Source organism: Lutjanus erythropterus, chromosome 11, assembly GCF_056507025.1.
Source record: "Lutjanus erythropterus isolate fLutEry1 chromosome 11, fLutEry1.hap2, whole genome shotgun sequence".
Lineage (NCBI taxonomy): Eukaryota > Metazoa > Chordata > Actinopteri > Lutjaniformes > Lutjanidae > Lutjanus > Lutjanus erythropterus.
In genome coordinates this window covers 12,891,026-12,912,895 of record NC_139327.1, presented here as the reverse complement: position 1 = coordinate 12,912,895, position 21,870 = coordinate 12,891,026, and the positions used below count along the sequence as shown (strand labels likewise).

At 39.2% G+C, this 21,870-nt stretch overlaps 1 protein-coding gene across 2 annotated transcripts in view; it reads right to left on the bottom strand.

The window, feature by feature from the left end:
- The window catches only part of gabrb4 (gamma-aminobutyric acid type A receptor subunit beta4), a 77,752-nt gene that overhangs the window by 14,706 nt on the left and 41,176 nt on the right, over nucleotides 1-21,870 (bottom strand). For both annotated transcript variants that reach the window (XM_084730846.1, XM_084730847.1), the window contains exons 3-4: nucleotides 13,945-14,012; nucleotides 11,436-11,656 (exon numbers count right to left, since the gene is read on the bottom strand). In XM_084730846.1, the coding sequence (XP_084586972.1) occupies nucleotides 11,436-11,656; nucleotides 13,945-14,012 (289 nt within the window). The remainder of the gene's footprint in view (nucleotides 1-11,435; nucleotides 11,657-13,944; nucleotides 14,013-21,870) is intronic.

Below are 21,870 nucleotides of genomic sequence, written 5' to 3'. Positions count from 1 at the left end.
TGTTTGCATTGGAAATATATTGCCTGAACACCGAGTTTGTAAATTGGTCATGGTGGGGTGAGCAGAGTGCTGTCGGCAGGTAATTGGAAAACAAAATATGTTCTGCTCAAGCTGATTGGGCCAGATTAACACATGTGGGGCCTCTGGGTCGGTGATAGCAGAAGGCACCAGAAGGGTAAAGAAAATAACACATAAACAAAATGTGTGACAGGTTTGTATTTATTATTCACAATGACACTGAGCTGCATTCTGCTGCACAAGCATTAAGCTGCTCAAACTGCATTCTGCTCTGCTCTACTGTACTGTGCCGCACCTCCCCGCTGCCTCACAGCGCTGCTCCGCTCCGAGCGTAAGCAGCAGGCCTGCCACTGGTGCACACTGTGAGGAGATAACATCAGGCCTAATTACATTAATAGGAAAGGTCATTTGGCAATCATAATTTTCCAGGCAAAACGTTGAAAAAGGGAAACATTTTTTCAATAATGTTTCTCCTCTGTGGGGTGGACGTCCGTTTAATAAATATCTTTCTGTATTTTCATGTTAGCTGCTGAAATTCCCTGTGAAACTCAACATACTTTACCATCAACAGACTACTAGCAATGCCAGTGAGACATTAAAATGAATTATCTCATTGTTTACAGATTTCTTTGGCCATTTTTACAGGCATGACAGAAATTTTGGTCATTCATCTATACCAATAAACTAACAAAAAAAATAATGTTTAAATATCTTCACACAATCAATTTTAAGTTCAGCTGGCAGTGTTTCCTAATTATAATCTTGGTCTGTTAAATCAGTAAAAGCAGACTTTCCTTAATATAATATATTGTATATATAATGCTGCCCTGTTGAATATTCTTGGGCGCAGGTTTGTAAAATAGTCTCCAAATTGATTGGATCATTTTTTACCCTGCTCCCCACAAGTTATGTTATTAAATGATGACTCTAACTTGAACTTAAATATGTCTCAGAGAAAATGATGGCCAACTGCATCCACTGCAGCAAAAAGGCTGCTATCAACAAGATGGAAACCTCCACATTCATTTCTACTAAATCAGTGGTAAGGTGCATATATAAATATATTGATGCATTTCGGAAACATTTTAATGAGAAAGTGAAAGCAAATTTATCTGGGTCTGTGATGTAGTCATCTCTGATGGTATTGTGAATGTCTTACCAATGTATTATTATTATTACCACCTCAACATGCCACCTTTCACGTTTGGGGCGAATTTGGAAAAGGAGAGTGACATGAGGTGAGCTCACTGCTAGACGCCACTAAATCCTACACACTGGTCCTTTAAACTAATTCCCCATAATATCTGATCGTGATGACTAAATAAGCAATGATAAAAGTCTTAAAAAACATCTCAAGCTCAGATTTATTAGGGGTTTAACACTCAGATTCTCTGTCTGATTGCTTGATTCAAATGTTGCTAAATCCTGATTTGAGCACAGAAGTGTGTGACATCAACTTTTCCCAACTGAGCTCCGCCCACTTCAAACCAGTAAGGAGAGCAAAGAGAAAAAAAGAAATCTCTAATGTGAAACAATCAAAACTGTCCAACCTCTGGCAGTGGATTCCATCATTCATTGTAAAAGGCTGATTGAGAAAATACGTTTTCAGGGCCTTTAAAGGACCATTGTGGTTTAGTGGCACTCGCCCCCTCGGAGTGTACAGGAAAACCTATGGTGGCCACTAAACTAACACAAAATATGAAAGGTCCATTTCTAAAGCCAATGTTTGCTTTGTCTGTTCTGGGCTACTGTAGAAACATGGTTGTGTATTCTGTGGAAGCGGACCCACGTCCTCTGTAGATATAAACACATGAATATTATATTCCGTTTCTACCATATTCTGCCAATAAATCACTGTAAATCTCACAAACTGGATAATAAATTTAATGACATTTAATTACAGCTGTCTAGAAATCTACCAAGCAACCTTAGGCTCAGAAAGATAAGATCTTCCTGTATGCAGTGAAAATGGAACAAACTAAGAGACCCTACAATGTACTGCCTAAAACCTCAAGCTGCAGCGAGGTCCTGAGTCCTCTGTGATCATGAACAGGAAGACGTATCCTGTCAAGACACAGTTACTGTTCTTAAAAGACAATACCCCTGGTAGCAGAGTGGAGCAGTGAAACCCTGGCAGCAGCAGCAGCAGCAGCAGCAGCAGCAGCAGCAGCAGCAGCAGCGGCGGCGGCGGCTCACAGTATTGGACAGAAATGAATTCTTTACCCCTTGGCAGAAAGAAAAGGAAAAAAACACACTACGAATAAAATTGACTTTATATGTGACAGTTAACAAGTGAGGAGAGAGTCATCATTGAGCAGGCACAAGTTGGGACGGCTCACGGCGAGGGCCTGGGATTTGGAAATGTCAGTAGATGTAGGTCAGCAACTTAAGAGTCCCACCAGAGATGGTCAGCAGCAGCAGCAGCAGCAGCAGCCTCAGACCTGAGCAGCCACTGCAGTCCCACACTCAGCACTCTGTTTACTTCACACTTCAACATGGTTAGACTACTCTGAGAAAAATACAAATTCTGAAGAGTTTGAGGATCATCTCTGAGAGGTAAAGACCAAAATCACTGAACTGCTGCAAAATATAACTTCTTTAATGTCATCACAATGCAAAAACATTGGCAAACAAACTGAAACTAAGAGCTTACTTGTAGGCCCGGTGCCCGAGGGAATAGAAACTTGAATTCACAATTAAAGAGAGTTCACTCCAAAATCAATCATATACATAAATATTGTTCCTCTTATCTGTAGTGCTCTTTATCCATCTAGATCAGGGGTCAGCAGCCCTTCTTCTGCCCCTCTCTGGAGGCTCCCTGTGGTTTTGCCAAAAATTTATATGGAAATGAATAATGGTTATTTTTTACATCTTAATTTTAATTTATCATTGTTGTAGACCTAGAGTAATGCTTACACCCCCCTACTGTAGAAATCTGTAGTACTCTTAATAGAAATAAATGTTTTAATATCTCATCAGCTAAAATGTGCTTCATAGCCTTTGTTTTATTGGATCAGTTTTCCTCTAAATTGACTAGTCTGGAGTCTGTCTGGGCTAACCATGGATGCCAAATCTGAAACAAGAAAACTCTGAGTGCAATATAGAATATAGAATAGTTGCTGCTCAAGATAGATTTTTTTCTATTTTGGGGGCAAAAATTGCTCTTTTAAGAGTACAGTTTGCAAACCCCCTTATCTAGATGAGCTGTTGAGTTTTGGAAATGTTGACTGTAGAGATGTCTGCTGTAACAAAAAATAAATTTGACTCAACAGCAATGTTGTGAGCAGTTTCGTGTAGGAGCTATTTTCTTTATACCAAACTAGACCTACCAGCTATCATCAGGCAGAGGGAAGTGTGCAAATACTCATTTGTCAATTGCTCAGCAGTAATATGTGTTACACTGCAGAGTTAAATACATTTGTAATATGTAGTAAAACAATTGCACAACATCTGTTAATAGTTATACCCCGGCACCTTTAGGCCTCCACAGTCAGTCTGTGGAGTATTAGAGACTCTGTCTCTAGTGTCTGTATCCTTGCATTCATTTTTGTGGTTCCCCCTCATGTAGGGTGTCTCCTGCGAGTTATATGATCATGACTGACCGAAATAAATGAAGATCAGCTCCAGAGATGTCCGTGGTCTGGGCCTCCTCGTCATAACGCAAGGCACACAATGCTAGACACCACCATTTACACATGGACAGGAGGTTATAGCTCAGCCGAGGAGGATGTTATTTTTGTTTACATCCTGCCTCTTGTCCATGAGTAGATCCACTCTTCCTTCTGGGTGTAGTTCAGTAGAAGAAAATAATTCCTACATGAAACTGTTCACAATGAGGACTGTGGATTATCTTAAGTAACCAGGTCATAGTTTCTGGAAAGAGACACTGGTTCTGATTTTTTCTTTTTTTGGGGGGTGGGGTGGGGGGGTTGCTTAGAGCAGCACAAGCTGAGAGCCATCTAGTTCTATCATATTGAGAACAAGCAGACATCTCTATAGCCAGTATCTCCGAAACTCTGTAACTCACACCAGAGAAAAAAATATAGATTTTTGATTGTGGGATGAACTGTTCCTTTAAAGGTGGATTCCACTCCTTTTTATAGACCACTCTTGGCTTCCCAGACATTGTGCCAGCATCACATGACCACTAAAAGCAGTCTGGAGGTGGATCCAAGAGGCTCAGCACTCCAGACCGGGAGGCTTTCAGATATGTGAGCAATAGTTTTGACACCTACACAGTCTACTCCTGTATCCTTCTGTGTGAGGTACTGAAGAAGATCATAGTACTACAGCGTGCTTTAATAAACAGAGGAACACGACCGAACGGATTCACAGGAATGGGAAGAGAGAAAACACCATCTGGCGAAAGCTTAGCTCAACAAAGCCCTCAATGCTCTCAGGACCCGGTGCACTACCAAACTGGATTGTGGGTTCGCTAACGATGATTCAGCCTCTCGACTCGCTGGCAAGTTGGACAAACCCGCTCTATCACACACACACCCGGCTGGACACTTTCTACTGACACCGACTTCTTTTATTGATGTTTTGGAATGACTTTGTTTGTTTGCAACACCCAAACGCTCTCCTGCACCGCTCAGCAGTCTGGAGACCCAGCAACCCCTCCTCCCTCCTCGCCACATAAAAATAAAGCACAAGGTTAAAATCTAGTTACAGTATATCTCAGGTGCACAGACACGACAATTTTAGTCAAAGTTTTCAAAAACACTTTTCATAACAATCCATGATTGCTCCAGGGGATATGAATTATGGGTAGAATCTTATGGACCAATTATCTCCAGTCTACTTTATCTACTTGACATTGGGAGTGGTACTCAGACCCTTGACTAAAGTAAAAGTACCAGTGCACCAAGGTATAAACTGTAAATAAAAGTCCTGCATTTAACATGCATTATTAGCAGAATGTATTTGTTCTGCAGCAAAATGGCTACTATCAGAGACACTATTAGATTATTTATACCGATGCATCAAATCATAAGTGTGCAGCATTTGATTAATGAAACTGACTGAGGTGGAGCTAATCTTAACTACATTATATGCAGTTCAGTAGTTTAGTCCAGTGGCTCCCAACCTTGGGGTTGGACCCACAGGTCACAGGTCACAGGATAAATCTGGGGATAGAGAGACGATTAACGGATTTGGACAGTAGGCGATTTGTTAATTTTTGAACAGAGAGGATGCACATAGTTCGTTTCATTCACTTGGGACTAGCAAACGGACTCATGAAGGCCAGAAGGACATGACTCTGAGAAAAAGTCACAAAATCCGTCTGCTACTTCAGCACCACAGTCAGCACGATGGATTTATCAACACAGAGTACAGTTAGATTACTGATATTTCAGAGCCATGGTTGGGGGCCAGAGATTCTAACTTGCACGAGCCTCATCATTTTGCCAACAAGGATGGTGTCATCCCCCTTATCCCCCCTGAAACAGCTGACTGAGTCTGAGGAGTTTGACAAAAAATAAAACAAAGTTCTGTTACACATGTTTTCATTATTTAGATCTTTTTTTCTTTTTTCTCTCTCTTTTTTGTGGACATTTTTGATCATTTTACTCCTCAAACAATTATTTAAATGAAACCCTCTGAGAAGCTTCGAAGGGAAATTGTTCTGAGCTGCTAACAAATCAGCAACATCTGAAAAAAATCACAAGCCAAAATGGGAGGGAACCACTAGTTTGATCATTACCAATGATTTGTATTTTATTAGTATATTATATTCACAGTCTTAATCTGAAAAAATAATATGTCTGTCGGATATATATCCCCAGATATATATTAGAAGTATAAATACTCATGTATCTCAAAATTGTACTTAAGTACAGTAATTGGGTAAATGCACTTAGTTAATTTCCATGCCTGGTCATTGGACTGTGGGATGAATCTGTGTAGGAGGGACTGATATGAATGCTGGAACGTCTCACTTCGACTAAGCAGCGTTGATAACGGTGCTGTCTGTTGCACCAAATCTCTATCAATGCATTAAACTAGAGACCATCTTGCAATGGACTCACACCAGCCTGTCAACATCCTGATGCTCTGATCTATGAGTACTCACTACTACATAATTACAAGAGTGCTCAGTACCAGTGAGTCAGATCACACCTATCTTTGAACACGGCCTTCAATTTGATCTCACCTGTAAAGTTCCGTCTTTCACGGTTATGTCCACAGACAGACAGACAGACAGACAGACAGACATATAAACACCTGGCAAAAAACTCAGAACTACTTTTATAGTAGTTCTTGCTACAGTAGTTGTCTCCAAGACCACATTTTCACATGATGACAAACACACAATTCAGAAGGCGAAAACAATACCAGTCCTACTGTCACGGTCTGGAAATATGAAATTCAGCAATGAGGACACCTATAAACTAAGTCTGTGTTAATTTCTTAGTGTTAGTTGTGAAATGCATAATTCTTTGTAATTCTGTCATTTAAAATGATTATGCATGTACATTTTTTATGTGATTACAGCAATTTCAATAATCCTGATTCCATACATCTACGTCTTTGTTTGAGGAAAAATAACACAATCCTGGTGAGACTTGGACGCATCTAAAAAGTTGATACAATCTGCTCAGAACAGAGACTGCGGATACAGAGAAGTCAACGCTCAACACGAGATCAGTGGGTAAATAAATGAGGACGGAGTTGTGAAGCAGAGAGAATGTCAGCTTGGTCTTAAAACGAACACAAAAATAGAAGTGGTTGATCAAAGCAGATCAGCTCAGATTACAATCACTGTAAACACGAGAAATCAAGGTAAATAAAGGCTAAAAAAGAGGACAAACACCAGTATCAGCACATTTCACAGTGAGTGGATAGGTGAGAGCGCAGCACCAGGTGCAGCAGTGTGTGTAATGTGATTGTCCACAGTTTGCATTTTACTGTGCTCAAGAGTAGCACAGGGGACTGATTCAAACAGGCGGTCTTTACGATAAAATGCATTGAACACAACTAAAACCTGAAGCAGTCAAACTTGAAATGGATTGAACTGAGAAAACAGCATCTATTGTTGAAGTTGCATCGATTGTTCTGAAAGATAAATGTCCACACAACCCTTGGGCAAAGTCAAACATTTTAACAAAGCGATTTAATTGCATGCTTGCACGAGACTTGTAAAGGTCCTGAAATCACCACGGCATGTAGATTATTTCACTGCTTCTAATTACTGTACGCTGCTGAAAAAATGGTCTGGAGGACAGAACCAAGGGCTTGACGCCATCTGCCTTTTACCATTACTGCAGTGGGTGATGATAACAGTAAACCCCTGTGCGGTGTGCTTGGAGATGAGATGTTGGAGGGATTGCTGATGCTCCTGTAGTGTCCCTAGCAACAGTCTTAGCTTTCTGATTCATTTAGGCACAAAGCCAGCAGAGGTGCAAATGCAGGTGTAATGCCATTTTCTTCTGGCACAGGTCCATTTTACTATGCTGGTGCCTGATTCGGTACTTTTGTGGGAACCTGGATGTGCTGAGGTATGAAGGCTGAGTGGAGCAGCTGGGAATGTTTATTCAGATCAGGTGGCGCGGTGTAATCTTGGTACCATTTTGGCATGAAACCGATCCTATTTCCACCTGCTTTATTTGGTGCAGGCACACATATGAGTACACATTTAAAACCATTAAAGTTACGTGCAATTAACTGATTAAAGACATAGTTCTGATTATTTGAAGAGGGGCTGTATGAGGTACTTATTGATAATCAGTGTAATACTTACAGTATATCCCACATGATATACCCCCATAGGAGAAGCAGCGAGGGGTGAGAGTGTTTGTTCTACTTAATATCTTATTCAACATGTTGCACAAGTTAATTACTATCAAGTTTATTTGACTAGAGAAGTTTTTGAAAAGTATTGGTTTTGAGTCAGAACAAATTTCAACTCTCAATTCTCATATTCAGTCAAATTAATTTTAAGGCAGCCCAGACACTATTTTTTTTTTTTATTTAAAAACAAATAGTTTATTTTTCAAAGTGCATGCAATGTACTGCTTTGAACAGGGTCAGCAACAAAAAACAGCTACTTAAAAAAAGTGTTCCAGCTAAAAAAAAAATCAATATCAGTTTAAGTATTGAAGTGTTAAGTGTTTTGGAAAATTTTCTTTGATTTACTTTGCAGTCAGACAGCTTTTGCTGATGGGAAACTGCTTTTATAGAAGCCAAATATCGCTCTCTCCAAATCTACCTAACTCTATAGGCAAAATCAGTTGCTGGTCTACCGCTGCCCCAATCTGTTAGTTTGTCTGTTTTATTGTGGACAGGACAGCTTGGATTCTCCAAAGTCACTCAACAACACAAACAAAGTAGCAGATCAAGGCAGCAGTAGACCAGCAATCCCCCATGTCCTGCACGATAAAATGACTTTTGCCTATGGATTTTGGTTGATTTGGAGAGAGTACTATTCGGCTTATCTAACAGTGGTTACCTGTCAGACAAAGCTGTTTGGTGACACGTGGTTAAGTTAAGAGCTAAGTGGTGAAAATGTTCTAAATATAGGATACACTTAAAACTGATACTGATTTGACCTTTTGACATGTTTAATGACTCTTCATGGTTTAATGACTCTGCCCACAGCAGTAGATTCCTTAGCTTCCATGCTGGTTCTCCTCTCTGCTTCTCTTAACAGTGGGTGTGCTGACCAGCGTCATTGATAAGAACCTCATACAACCCCATGTCAAATCATCCGAGCTGTATGTTTAATGCCAAATCATAATCAACGCAAATGGGTTATTCTTACTAATGATGCTATCTACACTGCTTCTAGGATGTATGAGGTCCTTCAGTTCAGTTCGGTTGTTAAACGGCAGCAGAACGGGGAAGACGGAAGATTATTTGATTGGCCCATCAGTAGCTGTTGATATTCCTCTTACAAATGATGTATTCATCCTCTGGACCCTTCGCCGCGCTGCTCCACCATTGAACTTGGACACTGCCAGGCCCATGTGTGACTGTCACACAGGGTAAAGAACAAACCTGAAGGCAGATATTTGCAGTGTGCTCTTCAGCAGCGGTGAGGTTGCATTTCTACTGTGCTGATACCTTGTGAAGAGCCATAAAAGGGAAAAAAGAAAAACTTTTGCCATCATATCTCCTTTTGTGTCAGCACCAATTCAGTAATTCAGAGTTTCTGAATACTGATTATTGCATTAATAATTCATTCCCTCGTATGATCTACACCCTGTCACTGCCATTTTCTTTTATTCATGGAACAAAACACGTTCCCAGCTTCTTTTGCCTCCATCAAACTACTTTGTTTTAATGACTTGCGTTAAGAAAAGCAACAATCCATTCCAAGTCTGAACAAACCTCAGGACACTTTCCTACTTTTAGACGTCCCTAAGGGATTTTAGATGGGTCCCTCTGTGCACATGTGCTGTTGACTGAATTGTCTGGTTTGTCACAGTGATCTGGGACATTAAGGTGGTGAGAATTTTGAACCTTTTTTAAGCCTTTTGGGGTCAGTGAATTTTGGATTTAATGCACCCGTCTACTTCCAAAATACTGTTATTGTTTGTCGTGAGTCACACTCAGAACTTTGCAGACTGTTAACTCTATAAATAAAGCTTTAATGTCTGTTTATTGGTACCAAAAATAAATCTGTCATAACTCATCCCGCCACAGGACAAAATACCAGCAGCATTGTTTTTCTGGCACCACATGTGATCGCGAGTTATAAAACATTTTCACTTGTATTACTGCGACATGACAGGGGCCGATGATAAAGGCAGCAATCTTCTAATTAATAGTTATTGTGAGTATTTCTGGGTCTGCAGCGCTCTTGTGTTGGCAACAATCACCCCTCCTTCTCATCCATCAATTAAGTGCTCCAGTTTTTTCTGGTCTAATATTTAACTGAGTGTTTACTTTGTCCTTTGATGCATCCATGCATTCTGTCTCTGTGCTTCTCCATGGATGACACATTTTTCACGCTTTATGTCTTTGCATCATTAAATCTTTCCAAAAGTAGATAAAAAAAAAAAAGTAAAATCCGTCCATCCCTTCTCTATGCCATACTACTCTTTTTTCAAGGTAACTCCCAGAATGCACTGGGAAAAGGAAAATAAACACTATAGGGGCCATTAAGAATGTCTGTTTCAGCTGACCTGTTTTGTCTTTGGCTTACAAGAGCAAACTGGACACATATCGATATGAATCTAAAAATATTTTAATGTGAAGCTGATCAGCAGCAAACACTTACAGGATAATGTTAAATATTACCAGTCGTTTTAAGGGGAAACCTCAACAGCCACAGTAATTATGACGAGAGCAAAGGATGGAGTCAGGTGATGAGTATAAAGAGGTCAGAGGTCACAGACAGAGGAGGTTGGGTGGGACAGATGCGTCAAAAACACCCATACTTTTACCCAGGAGGCTGTTGTTTATGTCCCGTGTGAAACCAAAAGTCAAAGTTGACTTACACAGATAAGTTTAGTATGCTATGTAGCATCATTCCTGTACATAACTTCAATGTACAAATTGTAATTTCTGCTGCCAGGGATTTGTCTCCCATTTAAACAATAACAAAAGACGTACTTTAATGATGTTGTGAGTAAGCAGTAAGTACACAAACTAACAAAATGTGTAACACATGTCTAGCATTTTTAGACATTTTAATGTAGAAATGTCATATATTATAGCTTTAAATTACATAACAAATGTACTTATTTAACCCAGAGCGCAATCTTTTCCTGATCCTAACCAACAGTCTCACAACGTTAAACATAAGTCAGAAGTCACTGGCAAGTGAACTACTGTGTTGTTGACCAAGTACAGTAAGGCTGTAGCAGCAAATCTCCTGAATGTATTGAACTTAGCAATGGAGCCTTTTATTGTTTATTAGCTTTTGAATTTTAGTTTTAAGACGACGAACGTATGAGCTTGTCTGTATAAAGTCACACAGTATTGCTTTAACCCACATTATTTTTGTACAAACTTGCAGTTATGCACTGAGAAATAACACTGATCATCTGCTGCTGAAACAGTTTTCTTAACAGTTCTGACTTTTGCACTTTGTCAGTTTGTGTGAATTAAAAAGCTCTTTTTTTTTTGGTACAAAACTCTTTGACAGCCATATATATTCTTTTTCCTTTAACCATAAATTATCTAATCTTGTTTTTTTTGTTTTTTTTATCTTTTATCTCTTTATCTGAATATTGCAGCTGGTACCAGTTGTTCAGGTTCACCTAGTAGACACATGTTGAAATGGTGAAAATGAAACCAAACAATAAAATATATACAGTATTGATTAGCTACATATTGAAAGGAGAAATGCTAATGTAAAGCATAAACCCAGCTATTCAGAGTGTATGAAGTCAATGCACATAATAAATGTACATAATGAGTGGTATTTGTGCATTTATGAGACAAAAAGCAGAGCTGCCTGTTCTTACCTCAGCCCGTATAAGACAGTGCCGTCAGGGTGCAGTCGGATCATACGGTTTTTTACTGTCACACCATGAAGGAAGGACTTCTTGTCATTAAGGAAGTAGGTGTCAGGGAGCCACAGCTGGTCTGCTACACGGTTGTCCAGAGTCAGGTTCAGTTTCAGCTCGCCATAGGCCAAACGCTTATCTCGCCAACTCTGCTGGAAATACATTGTGATGGTGTAGTCCTGGAGAGAGGGAAAAAAAACATTCAGTCATACCACAAAATCATGAGCCACGGTAACTATTAGCGAAAAATGCTTCTTTGTTTTGCTTATTATTTCTTGTCAGTCCTGGTGAAAGTTGACGGTTTCAGAATTAGTGGGTGTTGTCCATCAACTTGGTACCAGAACAATTATTCGTAGGGAACAAGAACAAGCTGCTGTGTCCTAACTGACATGAACATAGAGTATAACAAAATAAAGATCCACCTATGCAGTGCTTTACCACAATGTCATTTAATGGAATAAGCAACTCTGATAGGGCTAAAATAGCAATAAAAGAAATGTATCTGCTACACCAACACTAGTTCTATGCACTCAGACCATGAAAACTATTTAACTTTTTTACACAATCAGAAAAACTAAACTGCTCAGCATTTGTAAAATAGGACATGGGCAGCAAACCAACAAATACAGCTGTGCTAGTACTCCTGTATAATACTGTATCTAACTGGAAAAGTGCTCGAGTGGAGATATATGGTCTGACAGCTAATGCATCATTGGCCCTCTGGCCAAAGTACTGTAGTCTACAGCCAGGCCCATGAAAGATACACATGGGTTTAATTTTCAACCTGCACAGTCTGGCGATTTTAAATATTGTGTGTTTAACAAATTGTAATGCCAGTTGTAATTCCACTCAGATCATTTTGACAGTTAAAATAGCAAGTTTACCCACAGTTGTGTTTGTTCATGATGCATGTTAAGATATGTAGTAATTTAACATCCTGTTTTATAATTAATGATACAAATAATTTTGTACTTCAAAGTATCACTTGTGAAGAAATGGATGAACACAGGCGCTCACTCAAGCCCCTCAATCATATCTGTCATTGAAAATGAGCTATTTCAAATGTAGATTTGTGGAAAGGCACTAAATATTGGTTTGGCAAAAAAAAAAAAAAACTTTCTGTAACATGTTATCTGAAGGGGTGTGCATAAGACTGACATGACATCGTCATAACCATGACATGACACCTGTCATGATGTGAATGAGGTGCTATGAGTGTACTATTCAGAACACATCAAAACCAATCACTTATGACAGTTTAATGCAATGTTAAAACACAAAACTAAATAATTTCTTTAAGATTCTAAATAGGCCTGCTATGGCATGTTTATGGCATGTTTATGTGTATGTTGTATTGTTTAATGTCAAGTTGTCATAACAAAGACATCCCAAACAAGGTCAACTTTGTATTAAAACGGACACTCAATGACAAGTCATAAACATTTGTAAACAGTCTTTAATGTTTATATAAGTGTCATTTCATGATCATGATGGTGTCATGTCAGTCCTATGCACATACCTTCAAATAAATCTTTTTTGACAATTGACTGTCAACAAAAACAGCAAGTAGTTAAAAACATTGAGATTTTGTCTGTTTTTTGTTTAACCTCTGGGGACATTTTTCAGTGTCTCACCCCTCATGAAATTTAAAATTCATGCAACATCTTTTAATAAACATCACTCTAAGGTCACAATTCCAAGATATCTTAAAAAAATGAACATGAGCAAATTTCAAACAAAGTCTGCTGGGTGATTTGAACAGGCAGAAAAGAAATAAATAAATAAAAACACGAAGAAAGACAGAAAGAAAGAAAGCACAAAACAACACAAAACAGAAGCTGCCTCACCATATGGGAGGCCTGAGCTGCACTGTGAGTGACGATGTCACACTGAGAGAAATAAAGAGAGCGCTAAGAGACAGAGTGACGTCATCACTCAGACGTCGGCCATATTGCCTTCTTCACTCCTCAGCCTGCATTCCTGTCTGCTCTCAAGCCTGTGCCACAGCAAAGGAATCTGTGCTGTCTTGCAGTCAGCAGTTCAAGACAAAAATAAACCCAAAAACCAACCAGTCAGTCTTTATACTCATCTTGTAAACCAAAGTTTCACTCAGTGGAGTTTGTGTAAAATTTTTGCAGATACTCTGCAGTGGTACCCCAGCGCAGCGGTGTGGCTTGGCTGTTCCATCCAACAATCACAACTGGTAGTGTTTGTGGCTGGGAAGCCAGTGCAGGATCATGTATTTGTTGGTGCACTGATAACTCCCTCTGGTTGGTTGGTTGGGTGGTTGCCTGAAGGTATGTGGGAACTGGAAAGATTAGCATCTGGATGGCATGCATAGCATGCAACACCAGAGTTAGTTAGCAGTGACAAGGAGAAGACAGTATGAGGGTGAAATGATGGAGAACCAAAAAAAAAAAAAAAAAAATAGAACATGCAACATAAAGCAAAGAGGTTTGTAACTCACCATGTTTACTTCTGAGATGGAGTCGATGCTTGCTATGTTGATGCTCATTCCTACAATGACTGGAGGACCTGAAGGAAAAAGGAAAAACTGCTGTCATTAAAAAGTAGTAATGAAGAATCACATACTACTACTGCATTTTGAAAGCACGTTCATCAACAAGCAAAGTACACTGATGGAGTATCGATAATGTTACATTAATTGGATTTCTAAACTACTTTTAATTCCACTTAAGTTCTTTATTTTAAAGTTTTACATAGTTTTGATATATATTTATGACAAAGCTGCTTATATCAGATTTATAAATTGGTAAATTCTTGAATCTCAGAAACCATCAGTTATTGTCTGACAATGGTTTTAGTCTCTGGGGACAATGTCCAATGTTTTGGGGCTTCCAGATGTAGACAGCACATATCTCAATGAAGAACATCCAAGCTAAGACTTCCCCTTCTGCATACCAATCCCTCTTTACAGTCTGATTAGTAAATTGATAAATCATCTCAGAACCCATCAGATTGTCGATGGGTTCTGAGATTGCATTTCGGCCGGTGCATTCTGCCTCTTTTTGCTCTCGCTGTTGACTGTTTACATACATGCCACAGAAACAGAAACAGAAACAGAAACCAGAACGTTTCCAATACTAAAATCTTGTCTCTCTGCAGAATCTGATATTAGATTATTCCAAATTAAAAAACCAACATCAGATTGACAGTTCGTATTATCGTATGTATCATTTGTACATGTTTAACTACATTGATGAAAACTGACATCTTAAAGCAAACTACTGCTTAAATACACACACAATATTTGGTGTTTGGACAGTGTACCTAAAACAGAAAGTGTAGATCAGTTACTTGGAGAAGCTTATGAAACAACACGGAGAAAATGCACTCATCCATACTAATTTCTCAGCTGGCAATTCATGTAAAGGAACAGGAAGAGCAAACTGTGCCTCATTTACATGATTACAGTACACGCTGTAGACATGTAAGCAGCTATGCACATCAACTCTCTTACATGTGCAGTAAACACTTTGTGCACTTCAATATTCACTCAACTTTAGGTTTACAAGGATTATCCATTCACAGTGCCCATGCACCCACTGTTAATGTAGCCCAAGGCATGTGACCGCAGTTGTATATGATCACACAGGTCTACATAATTCATTGTCTTCATTTTAGGGACATTTTTTAGAACTCAAAATCAAAATGAAAAGATAACACCGGTGTGCACACAGCATTTTTAAATAATCGCCATGACAAATTACCATTTACCATGAGCTACAGTGGAGTATTCTCTAAACTTCAACCTCACCTTTTAAGACACTAACATGGAGTTGATTAATTTGGTAACACTTAATTTGAAGGGGTGTTCATAAGACTGTCATTAAACCGTCATAACCATGTTATGACACTTGCTCAGCAGCTAACCAAGCTAACTAGAGAACATCAGCTACAATTAACAGCAGACAGCCATTAGCTTACTTTAGCAGCAGGTACACTAGCTAACCACTATCTGTCCATCAGCTAACTCTGTAAGCTAAAGCACCTAAATAATGTACTGTGTCATCAAACTAGCCTTATAACATTTAATGACATCTTTGTGACAAATCAAAAATGTACCACTTTAGCTGAGGTCAAGGAATATATTCATGACACACTTATAATGCTCTCACGACTGCCACTGTCAAAACCAACCACACGTGACAGTTTAATGTCATGTTAAACATAAAGCTAAACAGTTTCTGTAAGTTTGATCATGTCAAGTTGTCATAACAAAGACATCTCAAATAATTCCTGCTGTTGCATTCAAAATGATTGACCAAATGACAACAGTCAAACGTTTATAAAGACTCTTTTATGCTCATGACCGGTGTCACGACATGGTTATGACAGTGTAATGTCAGTCTTTAGCACAGCCCTTCAAATAAAGTGTATAATATGAGTTTTTTTTTAGGTTGGGAGTTTTAAACAAGACACTGCAAGGGTAAAATAAGGGTAAAGAGGGTGGATGCAGGACTGCGGAGAGGGATGGATACGTCTATTCAAAGTTACTTGTTATTCTGCCTTTTGTCCGTTCTTCACCCTTTCTCATGAGCAACAAAATAATAACAAGAAACTGAGTAAATGAGATTTGTTGACAGTGATTCTCTGTTTTATTATCTCAAATTCTTTCCCCCTCTATACATTTATAGTCCTCATGTTATTCTTAATGCTCCCTTCCTCCTTCCTTTCCTCTTTACACCGTGACAGCTTCACATTACACCAGCGAGAATGATCAGGCCACAAAATATGAATTGCTGTCACAAAACACAGAAACAGCAGAAACAATTCAGTGACTGGTTCATGTGGCAGTGCTGAATCAGTATATTCAGATAAGGTCCCATGGTATTATAGTGGAAACGGCATTAGCATAAGGATCATAAACAACGCAGAAAACAGATGTACTACAATATGTACTTTATCATGTGTGTCATTATCATACAGTCTTCACAGAGCCCTTCTCTCTCTCTGCCACTCTGTTTGTCTACATCCTCTCAGTGACTCATTGTGCAGATTAAGAACAAAACAGACGACACCATGATGAGAAACGAACTGCCCGGTTTTCATACCATCCTGCTCGGAATTAGCTAGAAGTTAGCTGTTTGTTCTTTGTTGGATTTGTCCTTGTTTTCACATTTCCTCCTTTATTTAAAACTTTGTAAGGCCTCATCCAAAAAACAGTCCTATCTGCACAATGGTACTGTCATGAGCAACCAACGTCTAGGAGCTATAGTTACTGGAAGTGCATGAAGCTTTGTAACGAGAGGTCCAGAGTGCAAGTCCAGGGTGAGCCCTCATTCGTAAAAAAGAATGGAAGCAACATAAAACCAGGTGTTTATGGCAAATTTATTAATAAAAATGGCAATGGAAATAGAAAAAAACAGAAATGGGTGAGGCAAAGCTACAAAGGTTTGGAGCTGGTGGGTGTTGTCCAAAACAAAAAATTAAATATAACCAAAAGAGGACTCTCAACAATTAGAGCTCTTACTGTACTAAGGATTACTTTTCTAAAGAAAAACAAAAAAAAAAGTGAATAAAACCCTCTCTACTTTACTTGATTAAAACCACAACCACTGGGAACAGCACCCCTGCTCCTAGTGTATTTGGACAAAGCCGTTCCTATGTGAGTAAAGAAGTTTCTCAGTTTTTAAAATGAATGCCTGGCCCAGTCCTAGGTAGATTATGAGCGCCGCAATAAAACTAGTTACTTCCAGTTAACACAACGATGAACATACACCAAACATTCATGAGAGACACGTCTGGTAAGCTGAGCCTTCAATGCCCCAACTGACCGGCCTGGTCTTGCTCCCACTTCGTTAGATACCAGCGAAATGTCACCACCCCTTGATGAATCACACACATACAGAAGGTTCATGCGCGCGGCTGCATAAGTCGCCCCGGGCTGCTGACGTAACGTAAAGATGGAGAATGTCCACACTTGCAGGAGGTTAGATGGATGGAAGTCAGGACTTTGAGCCAGGAGACTGGGGCTAATGTACTGTGAAAAAAAGGTTATAAAAGTTGTACACGTAACATTAAGTACGCCTGTCGTCATGGTAACCGCAAACATGGTCTTATCCTAAGTCTAACAAGGTAGATTTTGTGCCTAAACCTACTCCAATAATTTTAGTGCCCAAACTGAGACCCTTTCACAGCAGTATTCCCTGTTTTCAGGTGTTAATTACATGTTAAAAATGTCTTTCTGGCTGCATCAAATACTGCAGCTAAAGGCCACCTCAGTATCAGACACAGAGAGGCAGTGACATTTTGTTGGTATGTAGCGAGTTGGGATGGGAACGTGTTGGACTGATGGGCTGCCGAGCTTTTGTACACTGAGTACCCAGTTACATCCCATTGATTGATGGAGCTGTCTGGGTGTTGTACCAATCAAGAATAAGGAGGCAAAAGGTAAGAAAAGGCTACGCCTCCACAGCTGGAGCCAAATGTGCATCAGAAACTGCACATCCTAATTAGCATACAAAAAATACCTCACTACAAGCAAGGGTTCGACACAGGATGGGACCGGCTACTGCCATAACAAGTTTTAAACATCATTTTGAAGTTCAAGCAGCAATGAAGTGTCAAGCAGAAGTTTTCACTGAGCATTTATTAACTTTTTGGCAATAATGTGACATAAAGTGCATGTTTTATATTAAAACACTGAGGTAAAGTACAGACAGTGACAGGCTACTATGACTCACTGAGGACAGAGTGATTCATTTCTACGTTCAGCTGATGGACGTACTGCACAGGTTCACAAAATAGACTTGGATTAAATAAAAAAAAAAAAAAAGAAAAGAAAAATCATGACTTGTGTGCACAATCTGTCTTTGACCAGAACAGATCTACAACTTTCCCTTTCTTCTGAATCCTCTCAAAATACAACGCTTTGAAATGCAAAAAGGATGGAAAACAGATCTTGACAGTTACCGTAGACAGCAGGAGTCATGGAGATGTTTATGGGTTGCAGACGTGCACAGTTCAGAGCCCATTAAGACTTTTGACAATGTATTAAAATTGCTAATATAACCCTCATCTGTCCAAATATCGTCACAACCCTGAAATAAAGACTGGATGCATCAAAACACAATGCACCTATACTTTTTTTTTTTTTTTTATCATTGGATGTAGCTTAAAATAGAGTTCAATCAAAGCTGTCAGTCTGCACTTTACCCTCTCTAACTATAGTGTTTGTCACTCTAACGACAGCATAGGCTCACAAATTGTGTGTCTAGCTTCAGTTACTTAGAGCATGGAGCTCAATGTACAATCTATTGTATGTAATGAGAGAGGTATGAGCAAAAATAAAAATAAATACTATTAGCATTTTGTCTGATGAACAGAATTCTTGCATTGATTAATAAAACTTCATCAAGTATGCTTTAATCACACCGCAGTTTGCTCTCATTAAACAAAGGAAAATAAACTGTGATCTTTTACATATATGTGTGAGACTTTACCAAATGCAATGTCCACTTTTTTCATTATACATTTCATCAAAACATTTCAGTGTATCCCCAAATGAAAATATAATGAGGTTCACCCTACGCAGTTTGAAACCAGTGAATCACTGACTGCTCTGATCGTGAAGTCACGACCATCATTGAATAAAGCTTTAACATTTGGGTTAATATTTGTTTGTTTGTTTGCTGGAATCTGATCGATACCAGTACCCTTAAAGTGACATTGATACCAATGAAGTACTTCATTCGATACCTTTTTTCAAAGGTTCCTCTTTATGAATTTATGTTTGTGGTATCTGGCTGTGAGCAAAACCATAAAAATAGTTGTTTTTTTTTCCAATGAACATACATTAACATTCCTAACTACACTTACTTATTTCACACATTTCAACACATGAATGCACCTGAACTGCAGTTGTGGTGCTCCAGCTTGCAAATATAATTGTACTGGCACACATGCATGTGCACACAGTGTTAAACACCACCTGGGTGTGTAACATTGCTAAATGCTTGGAAAACCATGTAACAGCTGTGTGGTGGGAAATTTACGCAAACATTAACAAGTCTATGTTCTCTAGTGGCTTCAGTCAAACAGAAGCTGGTAAGTTTGTTGTTAAAGGTGGGGTAAGGGCTTCATTTATGCTGTCATTGGGCAAAACCTCCATATCAACCTTTCAGCATAGTGTAATTCAACTGGTCTGAGAGAAAACTAGACCTCTGCTCCTCTTCTTCTCTCTGTTTTCAGGCTTTGGAAAATTTAGCCCATGACGGGAGACTTTAGCCAATCAAAAGTCCGTATGATAGTTGATTGTTGAGTCTTGTTCCCAGGTTGTCAAATACAGACTTTTTTTTATCTGCGTCAGATATTAGTGTTCATTTTTCCCATGAGGCCATCTTCGCTGAAGGGGGGTTGGTGGTTTTTTGCAGGTAAGAACTCAGTAGTCTAACAAGGACATAGTTGTCAGTGAGGAAATTGAAATCAAATTGTGACTTTAAAAACTGATCATGAATCAGAACCATGAAGCCCCTACTTAAAAATCAACAATGTTCCCCTAAAATCGCTTACTGCACCTTTAATTTCACATAACCAACCACTGCATTTCCAAAGGAGTCATGAGTGTAATGTAGTGAGTAAAGTGAGGCCAATATCAGGAGACTGGCTGGAACAGATACATGTTTCTGAAAAAAGTAGAATGGTCAGCTATATCAGCTGATGTGATTTGAGTAACTGGATCATTTTTGGGTAGATTAATTATCTCAAATGAACCATTCAGTTAAAGCTGTCATAAAACTTTAAATTTAAAAAATATGATCATAACTGGGCCTTTTTTTTTTTTAGGCTCTACGCCAAACAGAACAATGTACTGTCCTGTACTATCCAGAGGTATTAGGGTCAGAAATACTCCTCTGAAGCCTGAAGGGAGACAGTCGTGACTGTACTCGTCTATGACATCACAACGAAGAGACATACTGAGTTTCTAATCTAAAACTCTGGGCTGTTTCGCCACTGAATGCACCACTGGAGTGAACACTGATATAACATATAACATAATATGTTCATCTGATAACAACACAAACAAACCATGATGGTATGAAACTGTCTCAGATACACAAGCTCTGTTAAGATGTACTCTGTTTCATCTAAACGACTTAAAGATCTTTCCTGCGGGGGCCCTTCCTGTAGATATTGGTTAATTATGATGTTGCTCTTCAAATACTGGTGCTAAAATATTAACCAGCAAACCACTTGGCTGAAAAGGCCCATCCATCCTCTCTCTTACATCCTGTAATCCTATTTTCTTCCCCCCACTCCTCCCACTACACTAAATGCCCTGAAGCTTTGTCATATTCCCTGACCCATCTCTTTCTACAGAAAAAGGGGAAAAGTAGGGCCATTTTCCATCGCACTTTGTGAAGGCAACCAGTAACAGTTTTCCCCAGAGATGTCAAAGTACATTCGTTCGCGAGATGAAAACAGAAAGCCCCAATCTCTCTTTCCCTCTCTCTCTCTCTCTCTCTCTCGCTCGCTCTCTCTCTCTCTGCATATTTTGACCCTGCTTTAGTGAAACAGAGGCACTCACTTTGTCACCACAGCTTTCTCAAAATAAAACCGCTACCTGCAGTTGCACTTCACAAGTTGGGTGAACAACACTCCTCTAAAAAAAAAACTTGTCGTCTTTAAATAAGCATTTTTCCATTAACTGTCAACCACCATTTCAAACGTTGCCTAAAAATGCTGGATGTTTTTTGGAAATTTGTTTAAAATAAAACTAATAAATGATGAACAAAGTCTATGTCTAGTCTAGTTTTGATAGAATTTCATACAAATGAAAGGTGTGAGTGAGAGACAGATCATACCGTCCCAGGGCAAACCCTTTTGTCTCCGAACAATTAGAGTGTTTCCAATACTTTTCCAAGAAATCACTGAATGTGTCAGTGTCGGCCAATATCCCAATAGGAGCAGCTCTCAGCAGATGTCTGATGATGGACTGGATTTAGATGTGTTGCATTAAAACCAAATACACAAACGATATGCAGTGATCTCTGATTGTGAACCAGTTTTACCTCTTGACTGAACCCAGTGTGTGGCTCCCTGCAAAACTGGGCACAACGACAGCGCTCAGAGGACATTAACTAAAATCTTACAAAATGAAAAGGATTCCTTGCGGGGGGGAGTTTGACCACTTGTGGTGTGGCCGAGTATCGATTGCATGTTCAACCAGCACGCACATGGGAATGCGCATGAGCGTCAAGGGTGGTAACAGTTGTTGGCGGTAATGTGCTCTAAAAATGTACCAATAATAGAGGAGAAGAATGTAACTAAAGCAGCATAAATAAAGCTTTGCAAATGCTTTATGAGGTAAGATTAAACTTGAAGAATTCTAACTTTGGTAGAGCATTGACATTTTAGTGTCCATCAGTTC